Here is a 23,097-nt window from a genome sequence, read left to right on the forward strand (position 1 = left end):
GATGCCCTGGGACGCTGTAACAAAAGGGGTGAGCCTTTGAGGGTCACCGCCAGGTGTTACAGTTCCTGCAGGGGGAGGTGAGAAGCAACTCCATTCAGTACAGGCTTTGTTCCTGGCCACAGAGTGACAAAGGCACTCTCCCCATGTGGCCAGCAACATGGCTGGTGTGTGTCAGGCTGGCAGGAACTGGTCAGCCTACACTAGAAGTCGGGTAAGTATTCAGGGGGCATCTCGAAGATGCCCTCTGGGTGTATCTTTACAATAAATTGCACACTGGCATCAGTGTGCATTTATTGTGCTGAGAAGTTTGATACCAAAGTTCCCAGTTTTCAGTGTAGCCATTATGGAACTGTGGAGTTCGTTTTTGACAAACTCCCAGACCATATACCCTTATGGCTACCCTGACTTACAATGTTTAAGGTTTTGCTTAGACACTGTAGCGGCATAGTGCTCATGCACATATGCCCTCACCTGTGGTATAGTGCACCCTGCCTTAGGGCTGTAAGGCCTGCTGGAGGGGTGACTTACCTATGCCACAGGCAGTGTGGGGTTTGCAGGGCACTCTGTGGGGACTGCCATGTCGACTTAGTCATTTTCTCCCCACCAGCAAACACAAGCTGTGAAGCAGTGTGCATGTGCTGAGTGAGGGGTCCCTAGGGTGGCATAGGACATGCTGCAGACCTTAGAAACCTTCCCAGGCATCAGGGCCCTTGATACCAGGGGTAACAGTTACAAGGGACTTACCTGAGTTCCGGGTTGTGCCAATTGTGGAGACAAAGGTACAGTTTAGCGAAAGAACACTGGTGCTGGGGCCTGGTTAGCAGGGTCCCAGCACACTTTCAAGTCATAACTTAGCAAAGGCAAAAAGTTAGGGGGTAACCATGCCAAGGAGGCATTTCCTCACAGTCCCTAAGGAAGAACACTGCTGGGCTAGAGACAGAAGAAAAAGAAGAATGTCTTAAAGTAAATCAGAAAGAGGGTCAATGGAATTCTCTGAACAGTATAATAATACAAAGCGTTTCCAACGGCAGGCATATACTGTCTTAGTGAAGGGATGCCTGGCTGCCAGAATAACCTTACAGACTTCGTGAGGAAGGTCAAAACCCATCAACTGCCGCGGCTCAATCTCCATGCAGGAAAGTGCAGAGTTGACAGGTTCGGGTGGAGACCCACCCCCTGCTGCTGCGACAGAAGGTCCTCTCAAAGGGGCAGCCTGATTGGAGGATTGATGCTCATTTTGAGTAGCTCAGGATACCAGACTCTCAGTGCCCAATCCAGAGCCACTAAGATGACTTGGGCCCAGTCGTTCTTGATCTTCTTGAGAACTGTGGGCATAAGTGATATGGGTAGAAATGCTTATAGGAGGCCCGAATTCCACTCGCGACGAAAAGCGTTGCTTAGCGATTGCTGCCTTGGAAACTCCAACACGCAATACAGCTGACATTGACCGTTCTCTGCGGAGGCGAACAGATTTAACCAAGTGTAAGAAAATGGCCCTTGTTGCAGTCACCTCCCCTCCCCCTCCAACTTTTTTGCCTGATGTTGATGATGACTTAACAGAGTGTGCTGGGACCCTGCTAACCAGGCCCTAGCACCAGTGTTCTTTCACTAAAAACTGAATTGGCACACCCCTGGCACACATTTAAGTCCCTTGTAAAAGGTACCAGGGAAGGTCCCTAAGGGCTGCAGCATGTGTTGTGCCACCCTAAGGGATCCCTCACCTAACACACGCACACTGACATTGTAGATTGTGTGTATTGGTGGGGAGAAAAAGGCAAAGTCGACATGGCATCCCCCTCAGGGTGCCATGCACACATAACACTGCCTGTGGCACAGGTAAGTCACCCCTCTAGCAGGCCGTAAAGCCTTAAGGCAGGGTGCACTATACTACAGGTGAGAGCAGAGCTGCATGAGCAATAACCCCTACAGTGTCTAACTCCATTCCTAGACTTTTTAAGTGCAGTGTGGCCATATTAAGTATATGATCTGGGAGTTTGTCAAATATGAATTCCACTGTTCCATAATGGCAACATTGAATACTGGGAGGTTTGGTATCAAACTTCTCAGAATAATAAACCCACACTGATTCAAGTGTTGGATTTATTAAAAAATGCACTCAGAGGGCATCTTAGACATGCCCCCTGTATTTTACCCAATCCTTCAGTGCAGGACTTACTAGTCTGTGCCAGCCTGCCACTGAAAGATGAGTTTCTAACCCCCTGGGGTGAGAGCCTTTGTGCTGTCCGAGGCCAGAAACAAAGCCTGCACTGGATGGAGGTGCTTAACACCTCCCCCCTGCAGGAACTGTAACACCTAGCGGTGAACCTCAAAGGCTCAGGCTTCCTTGTTACAATGCCCCAGGGCACTCCAGCTAGTGGGGATGCCCAGCCCCCCGGACAAAGCCCCCACTTTTGGAGGTAAATCCAGAGGGATAATTCCGAAAAACAAGGAGGAGTCACCACCTCAACCGGGACCACCCCTAAGGTGTCCAGAGCTGAAGTGACAGAATCCTTGAAGAATCCTCCATCTTGGTTTGGAGGATAGGGACCAATAGGGACAGGAATGTGCTCCCCTCCCCAGAGTGAGTGAGCACAAGGAGGGTGTAGCCACCCTCAGGGACAGTAGCCATTAGCTACTGCCCTCTAACCCCTACAAACACCCCTAAATGTTGTATTTAAGGGCTCCCTGAACCAAGCTGGTCAGATTCACGACGACCTTAAGAAAAGAAGAAGGACTGCTAAGCGGACAACCCAGCAGAGAAGGAAAGGAGACAACAACTGACTTGGCCCCAGCTCTACCGGCCTGTCTCCTGCTTCAAAGAACCTGCAGAAGAAAGGCGACATGTCCTGCAGGTCCAGCGACCTCTGAAAAACCTCTGGAGGACTGCCTGCATCACAGAGGATCAAGAACTCCTTTGGACAGCGGCCCTGTCCAAAGAAGAAAAGAAGAAACCTCTTCTAAAGGACTCCCACCTCACTCCAGAAGCGTGAATCCTAACCACTCTGCACCCGACGCCCACAGCCAGAGTGCAGGTGGCCCAAATGACCAGAGATGACTCCCAGGCGACAGTGACCAAGTACATACCCCAGGTTGACCGCTCCACCCTTCCATGACGACACCTGAAGAGGGGACCCCCCGAGGACCCCCCTGACTGCGACTGCCCTGTCTGAAGATAACCAACACCAAAGGACCCACCTGCAACCCCCAGGCTTGGAGGAAATCGACACCCAGCACAGTGACGATCAACAGGCGGCCCTCTTCCCGGTCCAACCGGTGTGTGGCTGAATCAAAAATATTTTTCTATATAAAACCCTATTGGTCAGGAGTTAAGTCATTGAGTGTGTGTACAACAAATGCTTAACACTACCCTCTGATAAGCCTAACTGCTCGTCCACACTACCACAAATAGAGCATTAGTGTGATCTATTATTGACTCTGTCAAACATCTGGGGAACCCCTGGACTCTGTGCACACTATATCTTATTTGATGTAGTATAGACAGAGCCAGCTTCCTACACCAAGGCTCTCCCCCCTTGTGCCACCTCCGGATGAAGATACCATTTGTGATCCGCTAGGCATCGACGACTGAGTTCGACTGCCCTGGCGTTCAGAGAACCTGCCAGGTGTTGAACCTCCAGGGTTATACCCTGCTGTTCCAGCCATGTCCAGAGACGCAGAGCCTCTTGACAAAGGGTCCCTGACCCCACACCACCCTGCTTTGTTGCAGTACCACACTGGGGTAGTGTTGTCCGTGAACACCTGCACTAACTTCCCTTTCACAACAGGAATAAGTGCTTTCAATGCTAGTCGGATCGCCCGGAGCTCCAATAAGTTGACGTGGAGCCCAGACTCAACCGGAGACCAGATTCCCCTGATCTCCGCCTCTCCCAGATGGCCGCCCCATCCCATAAGTGACGCATCTGTCACTACTTTGAGATCTGGCTGGGGAAGGGAGAGGAGTCTGCCTTTGACCCCATCGCAGGTCACTAACCACCACTGCAGATCTTTTGCAGTTCCCTCTGACATCTGAACCGTGTCGGTAAGATTTCCCTGATGCTGTGCCCAGTGGAACTTCAGGTCCCATTGCAGAGTCCTCATATGCCGTCTGGCATGTTTGACTAACAGGATGCAGGAAGCCATGAGTCCCAACAGCCTCAGAGTCTGTCTCACCAAAATCCAGGATAGAGGCCAAAACATCGGTATCATCACCTGAATATTCTGGACTCACTGCTCAGGAGGATGGGCCCGAAACTGTACTGTGTCCAGAACATCTCAGATGAAAGGGAGCTTCTGAGAGGGAGTCAGGTGTGACTTTGGCACATTTATCGTGAACCTCAGAGAATGCAGGAGGTCTGCCGTAGTCTGAAGGTGGGTGAAAGGAGCCTGGGGTGTAGGAGCCTTCAACAGGCAGTCATCAAAGTAGGGGAAGACTGAGATCCCTAACCTGCGCAGATGAGCTGCCACCACCGCCATCACTTTAGTGAACACCTGAGGGGCACTGGTGAGCCCGAAGGGGAGCACGGTAAACCGAAAGTGCTCGTGGCCCCCCCTTGAACCGCAAGTACCGCCTGTGGGCGGGCAGGATGACGATGTGAAAATACACATCCTGCAAGTCCAACACTACCACCCACTCTCCTTGGTCTAGGGCAGACAAAACCTGAGAAAGACTGAGTATCTTGAATTTCTGCCTTTTGAGGAAAAGATTGGTGTCCCTTATATCCAAAATAGGGTGATGACTTTTGTTATTTTTGGGAATAAGAAAGTAGTGGGAATAACAATCACTGCCTACTTCTGATATCTGGACCCTTTCTATGGCTCTCTTAGCCAAGAGAGCTGCAACTTCCTCGTGGAGTAAGATTAAATGATCCCCCATTAGCCGTCCTTTTAACAGAGGGATAGAGGGAGGGAAAGACTGGAAAGGGAGGGAAAGACTGGAAAGGGAGGTAATAGTCCTTCTGTATAATCTGCAAGACCCATTTGTACGATGTTATGGATCGCTAGTGCGGGAGATGAAATTAAATCCTCCCTCCAACTGGACGGGCATGGTCTTACCGAACCATACTGGGAGGGCTGGTGTTGCGGAAGAGTGGGGGCTGGGTGGTGGTCGACCTCTGGCTAGATCCTCTGGGTCTGAAGGTACCATGACCGCATCCTCGCACAGGATGCTGTGATGCCGGAGGACGGTGGCTAAACTGCTGTTGGCGTGGTACCTCGAATGGGATGAAGAGGACTTGGGGGCCCCCTGGAGTGGTTCTGCGACCTCCTCCTTGAGCGTGACCGTGACCTCCGAGGAGTCTTGCCGACTGAAGTCGACTGCCAGGCTGGCATGACGGCCATCCAATAAAACTTTAATCTTGGAACATGGCAGGGTTGAAATAAAAAATACAAGACCCAGAATGGTGTAATTTTATTGACCAGCATCAAATTATTTTGCTCCAGGAAACGTGGGCACTGCAAGAGACGCATAGAATGGGCTACTTGACTTTTCGGAAGCTTGCACTTCGGGTGGGTTGGTAATCTGGCTAAAACAAGATCTATTCCCAAGAGTAAAAGAGATACCCAGCTCGAATACCAATGTTTTGGCTGTGGAGATGAGTATCAGGAAACAAAGGGTGCATACTAGCGAATGTAAATATCTACATCAGACCCGTGTCACAAAGCTCACGGAACTTTAAGTTGAACTATCTCTTGGACTTCCTGATTCAGTTGGGTGGGGGAACGGGCCTAATCATAGCAGGGGATTGCAACATGCAATTAAGTCAACGAAGACTCCTAACAAGTAAGGAATCAGCATATGGACCGTTGGGATAGATCAGGCCCAGTTCAGAAAGTGATAAGGAACACTGTGGGAGTGGCAGCCCCACTAGAGAATTTATTAATCAATGCATGGCTAAGGCAGGTTACTGGGAACACCAAGACAGACACCCCGGCAGCGCCCACGTACAAAAAAAGGAACTTATGTGAGCCTCTTAGATTACATTTTTGTAGACGATGAGCTTTGCCAATCCCAGGGACGACAGTAATCACCAAGCCCTTTGTGCAGTTTTTACAGCCCCTTTATTCAGAAGTAAACATTTGCCTCAAAGGGTGACGGGCAACAATGTAACAACAACTAATAATAACAAGAACGTAAAGTGGGAAGTGGTGGCAAATGACCCAAAGGTCCAGGTTGCAATCTACCATATAGTCCAAGAGAGCGTAGCCCCCTTGAAATCTATTGACTTTTTTTCTGTGGATTTCATCGAGCTACACTGTTGCCTGATAAATCGCCTGAGACTGCTTTTTATGGTAGTAAGGAAAAAAGGGGCAGGCTCGGGCAGACCACTGAGGTGGTTTACTGGTTCCTGCCACCAGGCAAAATCCCAGTTGTTGAGAGTCTTACAAACAGGGGATAACTCTGAGATAAGGGCGGCAAGGAACCTATACAAAAAGACCTTGGAAAAAGCCAAAAGTGAGTGGAAAAACACCGAAGGGGCTACTCTGGTCAATGCCCTTCACGAAGGTGATAGACAATTGTTCTGGAAGAAAGTGGCAGCGAAGAAAGATCCCCAGAAAGATGAGAGCAATCCAACAATTCAGCCTGAAAGTTGGGTGTCACATTTTGAGGTCCTATACAGAACAGTCCCTAGTAGCAGTAGTGATGCTCTTCCGCCAATGCCCACAGAGAATTGCATTCTGTTCAATCCACTTGCTACTAGCATAGGCTCGCCAGGCTTTGATCTGGCCCCTTTCACTCCGAAAGAAACTGCTTCGGCTCTTCAATCACTGCAAAAAGGTAAGACCCCTGGCCCAGACAGTATACCAGACAACTTGCATTTATCACGCCCTGGAACCTGGATGTTGTATTTAAATATCTTAAGCAACACCATCTTGAGGGGAGGTGATTTCCCCCCTACGTAGAAAGGAGCAACAATAGTTCCTATCTATAAAAAGGGGGCAAGAGATCTTGGCTGATCAGCCTGGCTGATGAGGGGTGAAACCCCAAAACAGGTCCCAGGATGCTTGTTTCCGGTCCAGTGAGGACCTGGATTGGCAGTTCGGGCTGGACTGTCCCATGAGGAACAGGATCAAGACTGATTTGCATATGGCTGGGTCCAAACTGGGGTGGCATGGTGAGCAAAAGAACGATGGATTAAACCCAGATCTGTGACTGGGGGTGAGTGTTTGACAATGTTCAGCATTCCGTCCATCACTTGTTGTTTTGGCAAGAGATCTACCCAGCAATTATAGACCTATAAGCCTAATCGACATTAGCCAAAAGGTGTTTTGCAAACAGGTCCTAGATAGGTTGCACTCTTGGATCAATGATCACTCAATCCTCTCCGATCTCCAGGCTGTGTTTAGGAAGGGGGTCAGTATGATAGACTGGATTCTTAGATTTAAACTTCTATGCTGGAAGTACTTAACGTCAAAAAAGGATCACCTGTATGTCACCTTTATTGATCTAAAGGCTGGGCACCAAGAGTTAGGGAGAGCCCACATTTGGTTTGTTTTAATTCTACTAAGACACTGGGTTGGAACTGTGAATTCTAAGATTCTTCAGAACAGTAATGGAATTATCCAAGAGACTGTTAGCACAGCCACACGTGCTAGGTAATAAACTGCATGACATCACGGACCGTTCTTAATTATGTTTTATGTCTCTTATGAATTTTATGTATATATGTATTTATTATCTTGCAACTGCTTTTATGGCTTCCAGCCGAAATAAAGTTTCTTATTGTGACTGCTGGGCTGCCATGAGCTTTAGGGTCCGCTCCCTCAAAGCTTTCGGGGCCATGGTCTGGCAGTTGGAGCACGACTTCGAGCCGTGGTCCCTGTAGAGGCGCCAGAGACATAGCTCATGGGGGTCCATAACCGACATCGCGCAATGACAGGCGCTGCACAGGTTGAACCCTGTCTTCCTAGAGGACATCCTCGCACAGACGACAAAAAATCTTTGATAAAATATTGAGAAAAGGCTTGCCAAAAAAGACAAAGGGTAGCTAGATCCCGGACCTGCGTGGAAGGAAAAGAACTGACGTATGCACGCTGAGGTGGCGTCTATATAGACGACCGTGATGTCACAGACAGCTCCAACAATGCTGACGAAGCCATGCAGAGCCGGATGATGTCACCTGACGGCGCACGCAGGGTATTGCTCAACAAAAAAGATTCCGGATTCGAAGCAGACACCATGGAATTCAAAGGTAAGGAATATGCAGCTAGATATCTCTATCAGATAGCCTGGATCTCACCAACTCTTCCGGTGGACGTAATTGCCAATAAGAAGCCCACCTTTTATGTGAGAAACTTTAGCTCAGTTCTATGAAAGGGTTCAAAGGACAATTTCATTAATTGTGAGAGGTCAATGTGTCCCCCATCATAAGCCATATCAAGTATCTCTGACTGCACTTCAGGTCGAAAGGATGTGGCTTTGAGCCATCCCTGGCTCTCAGGACGGCTGCGCCTGCCAGCTGTCTGAAACCTGTGGCGGCGATAGCCACAGTGGTGTCAATTTCTGAAGAGGCGCATTCACCTTCCTGTAGAATTCTCCTTGCCTCCTGCCTTCGAGCTTCCAGAATATGGTTTAGCACATCCTTGATGTCGGACCACATCTGCCTGTCATGGTGTGCCAGAATAGCTAAATAACTGGCAGTCCTGTCTCTGATGGCTGGCATGAGGGAAAATCTCTTGCCTATTGTGTCAAGATGGCAGCCTTCTCTATCCAGTAGATATGGGGGCAGACAGATTTTTAGATCTTCTCTGTGCCGCTTAGGAGGTAACAGAGTCTGCTCTGGGATGTCCCCCATTAGGCACGCAGGGGAATAATCCAGCGCTCTGTACTTTGTCGATGCGGGCTAAGATCGCTGCTACCATAGCAGAGTTTTTCATTATTTTTATCCCCTCCTGCACATGTGGTCAATGATAAGTACTGAGCTGACCGATTTCCGTGCCTGGTCTTTGAAATCGTATAAGAAACAGTCAGACTGCTTAGCTGCTATGGGAAGGTGAAATCTTTCTACTGCCCTTTCCATAATACTATGGAACCCTCCAATGTCCTCTGAAAGAGAGTCAGCAGGGTGATGTTGTGGTGGAGATGGGGTGCGAACGACGTAGTCGTCCCAATATCCAGTTGCGCTGGAAGGTGATGTCATCTTCCGAAGTCGAATGGTCCTCACTAAGTGGTGAAACTATAATGATGGAGGTGTCACTCTAGGGGTAGTCGTTGGTATGATGGTACGCGGAGGAGAAGGGGCAGGAGGTGTTAATAGTGGTATTGTCATCTTTAGTCCGACAGCATAGCCTGAAGGTACTGAACTAATGAGCAAGGCATAAAACATCCTCTTGTTTGTGCTGAGGTTCCGGATAGTATTGAAAACGATCCATGTCTTTTCGTGTAGAGGGTTAGTGACAGTAGCGCTCAAAGTCCTGGCTATGGTCGCCCTCATAATATTGCTCTTCATATATTTTACACGGAGCTCCGAGGGGCTGTGGGCTGGGCCAAACGGGCCCTCTTCGCCAGAATCCTCCATGTCCAGAATATGACCTGGAATCAGAGGCGATATACTGGTGGAACATGAAAGTTCTGGCTGCACAAATGTTTTAGCAATTTTTATTCTTGTCGAAGATGGTGTCATTGTCGGTGGTGGAGCTGTCGCTGACGGGGCTGTCGTAGACAAAGTCTTTATTAATCACGATACCAATGCAGCCCTAAGTAATGTCATCGACGTAGGAGTCTTTGTTGACAGTTAACATCCGTGGGGGCGTAGATGTGCCCTTCGTCAACAAGATGGGAACATCAATGGCGGTTGTCATCAGCACTGTAAGCCTCTCACTGACAAGATGGTTGTGACGGTCAGGGCCGGCTTTAGCACTGGTGGTGCTGTGTGCAACAGTCTTTTTTGGCACCCTCCCACCCCACGATTACCTCCTCTGATTCCCTCACTATTACCCTGCAAATGTGCCCCTCATCTTTCCATAGCCCATCTCACACACATTTATTTGTTTTAAACTGCTTGTAAAAGTCAGCTTTACTAATCCACTAAGCTATCCACATAAAATATCTTTCTGTTCTTTGCAGCAGGCACTTTAACCCTCTGTGCTTCTTTATGGGGAATCAAAACTGCTACTAGACAAAACTCCGATCTTTCTCCCGATCAGGAACATTAATTACAAGTTATCCTTACATTCTAATTGCTTCCTGAAGGCTGGATGCACATGGAACATTTCAGAAGGTGCTTTTAAATTGCAAGTTTTGTAAGTTATTGCTAAATACAGTGCCCCCCTGAGGTCAGCGCCCTCCAATCCAGACCAGCACCCATTGTGGCCGCACCGCTCGCACAGCCCTAAATTCATCCCTGGTGACTGCAGTCGTCGACGAAGTTGCTGTCGGTGATTTTCTCGCTTACAGGAGGTAATCTGAGGCATGTCTTTTTGTGGCTTTGATGTAGTAGCAAATGAAGCTGCCTCTGAGGAGGGGTGTTTTTGTTTCTCCCATTTCTTGAATTTTCTCACTTGGTGATCAGTTTTGAGGGATTTTCTGTTCTCCTCAGATGTGCCCTCTAAAGATTTGGCCCTTATGTGACTTTGTTGAAGAGTAACTAGATGTTTTTTGGGCTTTAGCTTTTTGTAGCCACAATAAATCTGTTTTCTCTATCCTTTAGATTTCTGGAAGAATAAATGTGACAAATCTTGCACTCTATTGCCTTATGACCAGGGTAAAGGCATTAAATACAACTCCTATGTGGATCAGCCACATGAACTGTCTTTTTCCCACAGGTGATGCAGGGACGAAAGAGGTCTTTCGAATCAGACATTCTAAATATAGATGAAAATCTAATACCTTGCTTGAAGTAGTGGAGAAAAGGACTCCCTTCGCAGTCACCCTGCGGTGAAAATCTGAGAGAAAGAGCCTCTCTTAGGAGTGTTCTAAAGGGTGCTGCCACCTGATAGGTCATCGTTCAACTTTAGTCCTTTTTTTAAAACGGACATAGATAGGCTAATGTAATCAGGGCCTACTACCATTAAAACGTAACTTATTTGTTGCATACTGCTTTTCTAAGGTACAGTGGGACTACCACTTTGACGACAGGGAATTATTCAAGCATATAAAGCTATGAAAGTTCCAATACTGGAGTAATTACAGTTCTGTACAGAAATAGGCTTCTAGAACCTTAGTTGAACCCCTGCACAAGCTTTATTACAATTCTGCAATCATATGGAAGGCCCAGGGTACTGCTTTGGAAGAGACTGTAATGGTTCTTTCCAAGGAAAGTACACTCTCCTACCAAAAGGTTTTAGGCCATTTCGTTTTGTATCAACACTTCTTAGGGCTCCAATGACGTCAAACGGAGTCACGCCCAGAGCTATTTTAATGGGACGTCCTTGTCGGTGTGGAGAGCTAGAAAGAAAACATTTCTGTTGAATACCGGCGCATTGGGAGTATTCAAAAGGTGAGTAGTCCATACGTAGATGTATCCATCAGAACAATACAATTACCTAAGTGTTTAGTAATTTAAAAAAGAAGAAACAACTTGTAAGGCATTGTATCATTAAAATACACTCTCAAGAAGGCTCTGGGTTAGCCTAATGAGCCATGGCTTTCCAACATTTATATAGGTTGTTGAAAGAAGAATATGATATACTGCATAAAGTTTTTGTTATTAAAAACCATTCAATACCACACAGAACTTTGGGTAGATCTGCTGCTTGACTATTATCACTTCACTGGACATTTCTTAATCCTTATATTTGTTCTACAGAAGTTAAACAAACTATTTTCAATAAATTCCCTAGAACAAACCGTGCCCAATGGCTGTTTAATATTTCACTCTTTGCACATAGACCAAACGTTGTATTTACAAGTGTCACAAGCACTTTACCTGCATTCTCTTGACATCAGGAAAATCTCCTGGTGATATATGGTGCTCCCTCTGAAGCTGGCTGTAGATTTCAGGCAATTTGCTGATCAGTTCTTTCTTCTTGCTGTCCTTTCCAAACACAGCAGGCATTTCCTTCTTTAAATAACTGATGATATAGGCATGGACCTGATAAAAATGGAACAAGCTCAAGATAAAATAGTTCAGCATCCAACCTCACTTCTTTTATGAGTGGAGATGACATAGCCAACAGTAAAAGGAATGGTTTCTTACCTACCATCCTAGTTTTTCTTAAGGGGAATTTCCAGTGGAATCATAAGCCCAAAACAGTCCCACCCACATACAGCATCCCAGAGCACTTTTCCCAAGAAAATACATTTCATATTTGCTTTTTGTTAGAAAAGCCATGTCTTTCAAACACAGAAATAATTTAGCCTATCAAAAAGCCCATAATGGCCACATTCATTTATTTACTTAAGATGTAACCCCTGTTACAAAAATAGAAATGTCTCTGGCATGCTTTCTGGGTCTAGGCTGGCCAAGCGCACAGTGACCACCAAATTTATAGACCTTGCACCTTATATTGGCCAAGATACAACTAACTATTAACTGGAAAAGCACCTGGGGCACATGTTTAGCGACCTGGCTTAATGAACTAACACACTGCACTCTGTATAAGGATATGAACCTGATGAGAAATGCCAAACGTGAGAGGGCCCTGATGAAAATGGTCCGTGGCTGGGAGAGTCTGCTGGGCGAACTTCAGCAAGATGAGGCTCTTGACAGCAAGGGTTCAGTCATGCCCTGGTTGGACCTGGTGACTATCTATATGTAGCATACACTTCACTGGACGGATATGACCCCCATCCTGCAGACATTCTCTGTCGCAACTCTAGGCATCTGCTCAAACAAGATCATCCCCCCATTCACCTCTAACAAAGCTACCCACTGTTTCATAATAGACATTGGCAATGCGAGGACCTATCCGGGCTCTTCCTCTTGGGAGACTAATGGACTGAGCAATTGGGTGGGTGGGGGTTTAGAATAGTTGTTCCGATTTTCATGAAATTGTCACTGATGAAGCTGTGGAAGTGTACTACCGTAATACTTAATGTAGCACAGCCACTGAAGTGGGCCTGAGGTCCCTCAAACAAGATTTTTGCTGTGTTGGATTTATGCTATTACTGTTACTGAACGCACTATAAATATCCACCCTCTATGTGATGGTATCTGTCATGTTATCATCCTTGTTTCTCACTGTAAAATGCTTATAAAATGTGGTTTAAAAATAATATAGAAAATTCTCCATGGAACTAGGTGACAAGGCAAGAAACAATTTCACAAACCTTGTTAAAGGAAAAAAGGATGCAAATAGAGCAATGTAGCTATATATGCTGTAGACACATAAGGCTGAAAAATGGACACTGCAACTTCATGGACTCCCAGTCCTCTAGTATCCATAAATGGCAGTTGCTCCAGTTTTTTTTTTTAACAATGTAAACAATGCTCCTACTACAGAAACACATCACCTCCCTCCGTTTCTTCCACCAGGAGGATGGGTTTCTTATGATTAAAGGATGGGTTGCTTATGGTTATAATTGTAATTCTCTTGAAGGAAAACTGTGCTTACAGGTAAGCAACCATTCCTTCTCCAGCAGGGGATCTCCATTGATAATTAAGCACTGAATAGAGTAGCAAGCCATCCCTACTAAAAGCAGTGGGCGAACAAAAGCAAAATATAATGAACTATGCCAAGAGCTTACTCAATAAAGTATGCCCCCAACTTGGGTCTGATTAAAAAACAGGAATATTTAAAAAGCAGTAGCTGCTTTACTTTTAGTATAGTGAGGTCTTGGTTTGTTTACCAAATACTTAGTAGTTTTTCATAGCATAACAATATGCAAAAGACTATCCATCTAGAGAAATTTTATGAAGTGGCCAGCAATTTATCCAAGGGCACATGGATAACAAGTGCTTAGTTTTCATTTGTGTTGCCCAAATAAAATGTAAACACTCTCCTTACATCTAATGTACTGAAAGTTCTTTCAACTGGTCATGAAGGATTCCTGAAGGAAAGTCAACAGAAACAGATCAGTTTACTTAAAAATGCAACACCCTAAGGAGAAAGCGGGGGCAAGTCCAAATTACCACTTCGTTCTTATGGAACAATATGTATGGTTTATTGAAGCACAATGCCTGAAAATTTATAAGCCTGTGTGGTTGTGATATAGCTATGTGGAATGCAGCTTTCACAATATATGCTGAAGGGAATCATTGCTAATTGGCTCAAATAGACAGTCAATGAGCCTTGAGAACAATATTCCGTTCCCACAGATGATCAGTGGGAAGACCTTTCCTAATTCCTTCAATAAATGCCTTAACAACTGGATTTGTTTAAAGAAAGGAGCTAAGTGAACAACATTTCTTATCAGAAGAAACAGCTGCCTCATAGACCTCATAGGAAGAGCATTTTGAGCCTGACTGAGCCCAATGAAGACTTGTCAATAGTGCTTCTTTCTTGACAGAAAGTGATATTGAAATTCTTTTGAAAAACACAAGTTGCAAAATAGCATCCATTTGAAGGCATATGAAGCTCTTGTGGATGGTCTTTTCCTTCTTTTAGAATGACCATGCACTTTTAAGGGAGTTTTAAGTGCCCATTTTTTGTGAGTGCAGGAGCCAGACTGCCAAATTAAAGACAGCAATTTGGAAAAGGAGAACCTGGCCCCTGAACATTTGAAGGAGATCCTCCTTACACAACAAATCTCTTTCGTGGACTCTGATAGGTGAATGAACTGCCGCTGTCGAGTGCACTTTGGTGCTGTTAAATCATCCTGGCCCTTCGGTATGTTAGTTTGGTGATGATCACTGTTATCAGTGGGAATAGGTGGAAAGGCGGAAACAGTTTCCAGCACCAGTCAATTCACAGGACATTCCTATTCCTCTCTTGATGGTAGCCTCTGAAGGTGAAGTTTGGACATTTTTGGGTTTCTGATATTGCGAAGAGATCCGAGGGAAACCCTAGTAACAAAAAAGCATAGCTGTCCTGAAATGTCCTACTTAGGGAAGCTTTTGATAATTTGGTGCCTGGATGATGATCTGTAGTGATCCTCAGATTCCTGGCTATCAACCGCTTCGAGAGGATGGATAGCCCACAATCCAGTTCCTGCTGGTTTGTTCATATAAAGCATGGTTATGGTGGTGTTAGTCTAAACAACCAGAAAGTCCATCTTGAAAGCAGGAAGAAACACTTTCTGGGTTATATGTACAGCTCTCAGTTCCAGAAGATTGATATGATGAGACATGTCCTTAGAAAACCATGTCCCTTAAATCTGCAGTGACTTGTACGAGTACCAAAAACAGTTAGGGAGGCATCAGTCACAGGGAAGTCCAGTCCACAAAGGAAATTTCATTTCATGGCACCACCACAGGAGGTGCTTGAGTTCACAAGACAGTACGAGTGTGTCTTCCCATCTGACTGAGTACTGGCACCATTGTTCTTCCAGACACTATTGTAATGGCCTCAATATGAAGATGGGAGCTAGCTGTGAAACAGAAAAATGCGGGATGCCATTAAGCCCAGACAGAAAGATCGGTCCTGGAGTCGGGCGGTTTGTTGTCAAATGATTTCGACCCTTCAGCAAACAATAGTCTTTCCTCTGGAGGGTACACTTTGGCTCAGAGAGTATTCAATACTGCTCCCAGGAAGTGCAGAAACTGAACTAGGTAGAAGTAACATTGACTGATTAACAGGCAACCACAGCCGATTCAGGGTGGCAACTGCATGCTCGAAATTGCTCATGTGCTTACTGCGATGCTGAGGCTTTCCCCACCCAGACATCTAGATACAGATCGATTGAGATCTCCAGACACCCAAGATTTTTTTATGTCTACAGCCACACACTTCAAAAATGTTTTTAGTGCAGTTTTGGTGCAGATCTGAATCTAAATGGGAGAAATGGTAATGTCCACTCCCAATCAACAAATGTCAGGAATTTCAGTGTTTTTTTCCATCCAACTCGGACATGGAAGTAAGCATCCTGAAGATTTATGGATCAAAGCTAATCTTCCTGATGACATTGGGGGTGTATTTGAGGGAGCGCTCGATTCCTGAACTTTTCTTTGAACTTAATCTGTTTGCTAGTTTGAGGTGTTGAACTGGTCTGACTTCGTTTATGGGGCCTTTCTTCTTCAAGAGAAAGCACTAGCAATGCATTCCCAGTTCTTTTGGGGAAGGTGGGACAGACTCCACAGCCTGCATTTGTGAAGTATAGATCACCTATTCACGAATGCTGGAATGGTGTTGGAATGATTTTTTGAAGGTATTGCCAGTGGAAGAGAAGTGAAACTGACAAAGTAGCCATTTTGTAAAATACTTAGACCCCATCTGTCCTTTGATATATTTCTCTACTCTTCCAGAAAGTTTGAAATGCTTGAGCCTACTGTAGTGGGCAGCAGAAGATGGGGAATTGAGGAGTCACTTGCCTCTTGCAGGAAGCTTGCCCATGACTACTGATGGTTGGTCACTTGCCTTTCCTCTAAAGATACATTTGTTAGCAGTTGGGTGGTCTTTGATGTTTACGTTGCACATGAGGTTGTAAAGTGGGGCTGAAACCTCTGTTGGTTATACCAAAAATTCATAGGGCCAGTAGGAATGCTTTTTCTGTTAATTCAACTTTTGTAGGCTCATGGCTTTAAGGTCACCATTTGAGGATTCTTTGCTGCATTTCTATAAGCCATAGCGGAGAAGGTCACCTTCATTCTAGGCCATGGCAATACCCATGTGCTGCCAGATCTAATGTGTCTACAGCAGGACTGGTACTGAATACAGACCATCTGTGAAGTCTTCATGACATTCTCTTCTTGAAGCAAATTGTTGGCAAACTACCATAAAGAGCCCAAAGGGACCTGGAGATATTTGTCCAAGAGTGCTGTAGCACTGGCTGCTTCCACTGTTATAGCAGAAGTTCCACAAACCTTTCTGCCCATAGAACCCAATTTATTACTCTCCTTGTCTGGATGTGCAGTAGACAAGAAAGAGTTGTCAAGATACTTTGTTGCTGCATTGAAAATAACAGAATTTGAAGGAAGGTCTGCTTTGAGAAACAATGGTTCCAGCAGTAGAGGTCTATTCTTTTTTCTGTCACCTTTATGGTACAGGTCTTACGAAGTAAAGCAAATTAAAAAGTTCTATTGCTGGTTCTAGGCCGCCATCAACCAATAGGAGTGGCAGCCTTGAAGAGGTGTGATACTGAAGAGGGATGTTTAGCTTGTTACCAACTCTGGCCAGGACCTCTTGAAAAGTGGTTATGTCATCAATTAGACAAGCTCTTGTTGGCAATGACGGTTAAGGGCAGGGAATAGCTTCTAGGCCTTGATCTTGAAGAAGACCATGGAGAAGACAAAAATGACCTGGATGTATGTCAGAAGGGATGTCTGGGTGAGCGTCTGGAGAAATGGGGCCTTCTACATAGTGTGATTGCTGTTGTGAACGTGATCTACAGGGAAACAGTGAGTAAGGTACGCTAAGGCTCCTTAGCGGCAACATGTCTGAAGCTCAGTGCAGTCTTGGAGGTTGAGGTCTAGATGGAAAGAACTCCGTAGGAAAAAGTATGTTGGGGTGCAGGAGAAGATGGTGGAGGCAAGGAAGTCGTAGTCGAAAGAGGTACTGGAGTCAGAGAGTCTGGTATTTCAAGAACAGGTGATGCTATTCTACAAGTAGCCTAAGCTCTCGAACATCCAAAGCTGAGGTCAGTCTCTGAGACTTCATTTCCAATTCTGCAGGCCTCTTAAGAGAAGCTGAAGTACTTGTGTATATCGAAATTGAATGGTGCTTTGATATAATAGACTTGCTTGAGGTTAAAAGTCTATGCTTCTTTAACATCCAAAGGCTCTCTGATGCAAACGGGTAGCATAGTAACTTGGGTAAACATTATGGTTCTTGAAGTTGACTGGAAACTGTCAATTTTCAGAATGACGATTGGCTTTTGTATCTCCCTCAAATGGAGTCTTCAGAAATATCAATGGGAGTATTCATAGAGTAGTATTCTTCTTACTCCTCAGATCTTCCAGTTAATACAGAGACGGACTCCTGCTGCCTGCGCTGTTCTTCCCAAAGGCCATGACGGAACATTTTCTACCGGTCCTTCAGGGTGCACCTTGGAAAGATCTTGCAATGCTTGTATTTTTAAAAACAAATGTGTGAATTCCAGAGGCAACATATATACATATCATAAGCAAGTTTCTGCCTTTATCCTGCTAGTTGAGGACACTACATAAAAAACTGCATTCTTATGAAGAAATGAATCTCTTTCTGTTAGAAAATGACAAATGAACCTACGGTCCCAAGATACTTTGAGTAAAACAGTTTTAAAGAAGGTTTGGAAACATATCCAGATGAAAAAAGTGAAAAAAGCCAAGCTTGGTGTGCCAGGACCAACTGTCAATGTGAGAGCATGATGGGATATTGGAGGACTAGGTTCTTTAAAGCTGCAGTCAGTTTTTCAGTTTCACATGGTTGCGGCCCAAATTATTACATTGTCCTATTTTTTAATCTTCATTTTCTTTAACAAAGATTTTTCTTGTCACTTATTTTTTCAGGGCCTACGAAGTACTGCTATTGTGTAGTGTTGTACACTTAACACAAAGCAAAGGTGCTGGCGATTAACTGGGTGGATGGGTATGTGGAAGGTGCTTTGTAGATCGTACGGCATCATATAATTGCCCTGGTAGAGGAGAGGGATGACATCCTGCAGGGTTGTCATGATAAAGTATTTTAGTTTTTGGGGATGAGAAAAGTGGAAACAGTAAAACACCCCTTCCTTGAAGGTAACCTTCTGTAGGAGGGCCTGCACTTCTTCCTAAAAGAGGTAATGGTGTCATTTGCACAAAAGCATATTCACAGGGTGGAATGTTGGGAAGGTTGTGTGTAGATCAAGATGCGAGCCATGCTCAATCACCGCTAGAACCCTCTGGATGGATAGGACCTCCTCTGAAAGAGGGAGAAAATCTTGTGTCCTTCCCCAACCAGTGACATCAGACTGGCAGGTTGTTGGGGTGGTTCAGAAGGCAGGAAAGGCCACTGTCTGGAAGTGGTAGCTCCTTTACTGGTGCCACTCCTGGCTTTACCAAGTTGTTACCCTTGCAAGGTTCTTTGCAGTGTCCCCTCCCAGTTAGGTGTTGGAAGGAATACTGCTGCCTGTGACAGAAGTACAGCTGTTTGGGGGTGGTTGTTTTAGATCTTCCCCGGGGCTGCAGTTTAGACATGGTGTATGTAGTCTGTAGCTCCCCATATATTTCACTGTCTCCGTGTCTTTCTTTATTTTCCCCAGCATCCCATCAACCTGTGGCCCAAAAAGGTGTCCCGGCACAATAGAGAGGTCCTGCTGGACCACGGGAATGATCCAAGATTTACTGAGCCAGGCCTGTCACCGAGGATACTATCCCTCCCCCGCCTCCTTTTTAGGTTGGGCGCGCAAGCGCTTCCGACCTGTTGTCATCTTTCTGATGGGCTTTAACCACTCCCATGTCATGCCCATCCCTTTTATTCGTTTGTGAGCTTGCCTTTAAAAATTCCCTTGATGTCATTTGTCAAAGGCATGCATACCTCATGCCTTTTCCGATATTTAGCTTTCCTCAATAGCACCAGCCAACTACTGTTTAGTTATGCAGTGTGTATGTTTTACGCAAGGTTTCAGGACTACTTAAAAAAAAAAAAAAATGTAGGCCAAGCTTCTCTCGTCTTTTCACTTTGCACTCCATGGCACTTTCAACTATTATACAGCATGAACTTTATAGGCAGTATTGGAGTGCTCTGCATGACTACCAGGTACTTCTCATTGTTTATCCTTCACTCCATGCCGCTTTCAAATCTTGCATGACGCAAACTCGATAGGCAGTATTTGAACAATATTTCTCTTTGTTTCTTTGGAGCGCTTTGCTTGACTACCAGTTACTTTGCATTGTCTGTAGGGGCTCTGAGTACCCTAGATCCTCAGACTTCCACCATATGACCAGTCATACCCTCATTGTAGGCAGATTTATAGCACCATGCTCCACAACTGTTGTGTTTTCCGGCACCTTCACAGGCTTCATAGCTAGCCACAAACTTTCAGTACTGAAGCCCACGTGTCTGCTGAATATCCCACATTCCAAGGGGCTTTCGGAATCTAAACAGTGTACTTTTGTTATGTTGTGAATTATTCTATAGTGATAAATTCAGTCAGGCTGTAAATTTTTGATTGCCGCTAAATCTCAGAAGTCTCCAACATGCTTTTCCCCCCTGCTATTTCTGTCCTGAAGAAACCCAACTCTGCCTGAGGTCTGACTGTACTAGTGCTGCACCATTTATCCCTATTTTAAGACCGCCTTTTCCATATTTTTAATTTTAACGTTGAAACTGTTGAAAGGCAACCCTCCCCTAACATGTTGCTTTCTCATCCCCACTGGAGGGTTTGTGAGGGGAATAAAAGCTATGCACTTTAATCTGAACTCTGAGTTTTGTTTTTCTTAAAATAATGTATGTACGTGTTTTAAGGACGATGTTGTTTAGTAAATCAAATACTCACAGAATTGTTCAGTGTAAACTCTTGGAAACACCGTTCCCACCTGAGAAACTCTAAAGTATGCTTTAGAAGTCGCCATGGTACAAGCAGGTGGAATCGGACCATGTTGTACATCTCTCAAACTATTCAACCATTCAATTTTCCAACTTGCCGACCATTCTTTTCATCTATCTGTCTGTCCATGGATACATGACTACCAGTTACTTCACATTGTTTCTTTAGTTTTTCATTTACGCCCATGGCGCTTTCAAGTTTTACACAGAGCAATCGGCAGTACTGGAGCGCTTTGCATGACACACAGTTACTCAACATTGTTTATTTTGTTTTTCATTTGAGCTCATGGTGGCCACTGCACTTTCAAGTTTTACACACGCAATGGGCAGTATTGGAGCGATATGCATAACTACCAGTTGATTGTCATTGTTTGTTTTGTTTTTCCTTCGTGCTTATGGCAGTTTCAGGTTTTACGCAGCGCAATGTGCAGTATTGGAGCACTGTGCATGACTACCAGTTATTTCACATTGTTTCTTAGTTAACTCATGTCACAGTTATGGAGAGGACAATGCAGCCAGTTCACGCACAGCTTAAAAAATGGCAGCACAAAACGTATTTAACTATAGTTAAGCACTTTAATTTTCTTCATCATTGTATAGAGCTGTGATACACTATTGTTGAAAATTCTTGTTTTACTGTTTCTCATTAAAAAAGTAGCTTTGGTCACGCATGGCCTTGCAGAGCTGCTTTCTCAGTGGAATTATATGGCAGGAAAGGGCCAAATTATGAGGCAGGGGTGACCAATTTATGTGAGGAAAAAGTCCACTTATCCATTTACAAAGCCAATAGTTCCACCTCTTGCAAATGCGAGACCTATTGCATTGTAAATGTTTGCTTATATTCTTCTGAAAGATATTCAACGAGTTCCTGCATCTCCTCTCACAGAGCCCTAGCGTATTGGAAAAGGAGTGCCACGGAACTGGCTAAGCACCAATGCATTGCTGCCTCAACTGCTAACCTCTTGCCCACCACATTTGCATTCCTGCTTGGGAAGTGTGGACCACTAAAGAGTCGGAGGGACCGGGCCCTTAATGTACCCAGTGTAAACTATGAGGTTTGATTTTTATGGGCGAGCACAAAGTGCTCCGTCTATTCTGTAATCTCTCTTTGGGCTTGAAACCACGCCCATGCCACGTCAGTCACTTACATTGGTTTGTGGGCTTGCCTTTTAAAATCCGCTTGCTTTCATTTTTGAAAGGCATGCATACATCATGCCTTCTCCGGTGTTTAGCCCACCTACACAGCACCGGTAAAGTACCAAAAACATACGAGGCTCGATGTTTTCAGCCTGGAGTCCGGACTACTTTATCTGTTTATTTTCCACGCAGCGCGATCGTGCTGCATTGTACATAGCGCAATCGCGCTGTGTTTTTTGTTTTGCTTTACAACGCTAATAGCTCTAACTCGAAAAAATGCGAGACCCTTTGCATTGAAAATGCTTGTTTTTGTTTCCTTTCAACCCTTGCTATCACTACCCTTGCTTTAATAGACTCTTTGAAATTATAAGAAACAGAATGAAGCATGAAAAAACTTTGGGAAAAACTGCATGATGGTTCTCTGATTTTGAAAGTTTCTGCACAAGGAAGTAGTCTTCCTAGTGGGAGGCTGCGGTTTGTATAACCTCATGCTACGATGTGGTGTTGTTAGGGGGTGATGCCTTTATAGGGTAGTTGTCTAAGTCAGGATCATTTAGGGCATCTATGTTATAATCAACACAGGGATAGTAAACATATTATTATTATTATTATTTCATTTACTAAGCACATGTACACAAAGCCCTCTTAGACCTAGAAACACATGAAAGTAGAACCAGCAAACAAAGATGCAGATAGCAATATTAAATGATGCAAGCAGCCGGACATCCAAGAAGAGAAACCAGGTGTCCAGCAGAGACCCACCTATGGACTTAGGATGAGGACTTGGTTAGGGGTGAGCACTGCTGCCTACACCTTTAAAGGCAGCAAAGTTGAATATGGCACAGAGGTCCAGTTTCTAGAGACCTTAGATCCGAAAGGCTGTCCCACCTGCCCTTGTATGTTTAACCACTGGGATCTTCGGCAGCAAAACTGACCAAGGCCACTGTGATCTCTTTAATGAAGCCTCATGCAAAATGCATGGCTCAAATTAGGAAGTTATGTGATCTCTTCAACTAATAAGGGAGACCAACTTGGAGAAGCAGAGCCCAGTCTAATAACCAGATCTGTAAGTGAGATTTCGGTTTTTATTGAAATCTAATTCAAGGAGCGTCTTGCAGGAGAGACACAAGTGTACTTTCTCAGTCCCAACACACAATTCACTCTCGCTTGTGATGCAATACAATCTCGCAATAGTATGCCAAGGTTTAAAAAAAAGCATTACAGTAGTTAAGATGGAATAGAACAAATGCAATAACTACCTGGTTGAACTCTCCAAAGGCAAACAAATTTCTCACTTTCTTAACAGGGACTGTCGTTTTACCAAGTTGACTTAGCAAAGTTCAAATGACAAAGTTCATTATCTTTTCCAATAATCAGTACTTAAAACTACTCAATGTTTAATGTGTGAAAATTGTGGGACATTCAGTGCTGAATGCAGAAGAAAGTTGATCAAATTTAAGAAGCAGCTGGGTGTTGGTCTGC

At 44.9% G+C, this 23,097-nt stretch overlaps 1 protein-coding gene across 1 annotated transcript in view; it reads right to left on the reverse strand.

The window, feature by feature from the left end:
- The window catches only part of EHD4 (EH domain containing 4), a 177,570-nt gene that overhangs the window by 49,032 nt on the left and 105,441 nt on the right, over nt 1-23,097 (reverse strand). Inside the window, exon 5 of the mRNA XM_069208775.1 lies at nt 11,865-12,029. Within this exon, the coding sequence (XP_069064876.1) occupies nt 11,865-12,029 (165 nt within the window). The remainder of the gene's footprint in view (nt 1-11,864; nt 12,030-23,097) is intronic.

Source organism: Pleurodeles waltl, chromosome 9 (assembly GCF_031143425.1).
Source record: "Pleurodeles waltl isolate 20211129_DDA chromosome 9, aPleWal1.hap1.20221129, whole genome shotgun sequence".
In the NCBI taxonomy this organism is placed as follows: domain Eukaryota; kingdom Metazoa; phylum Chordata; class Amphibia; order Caudata; family Salamandridae; genus Pleurodeles; species Pleurodeles waltl.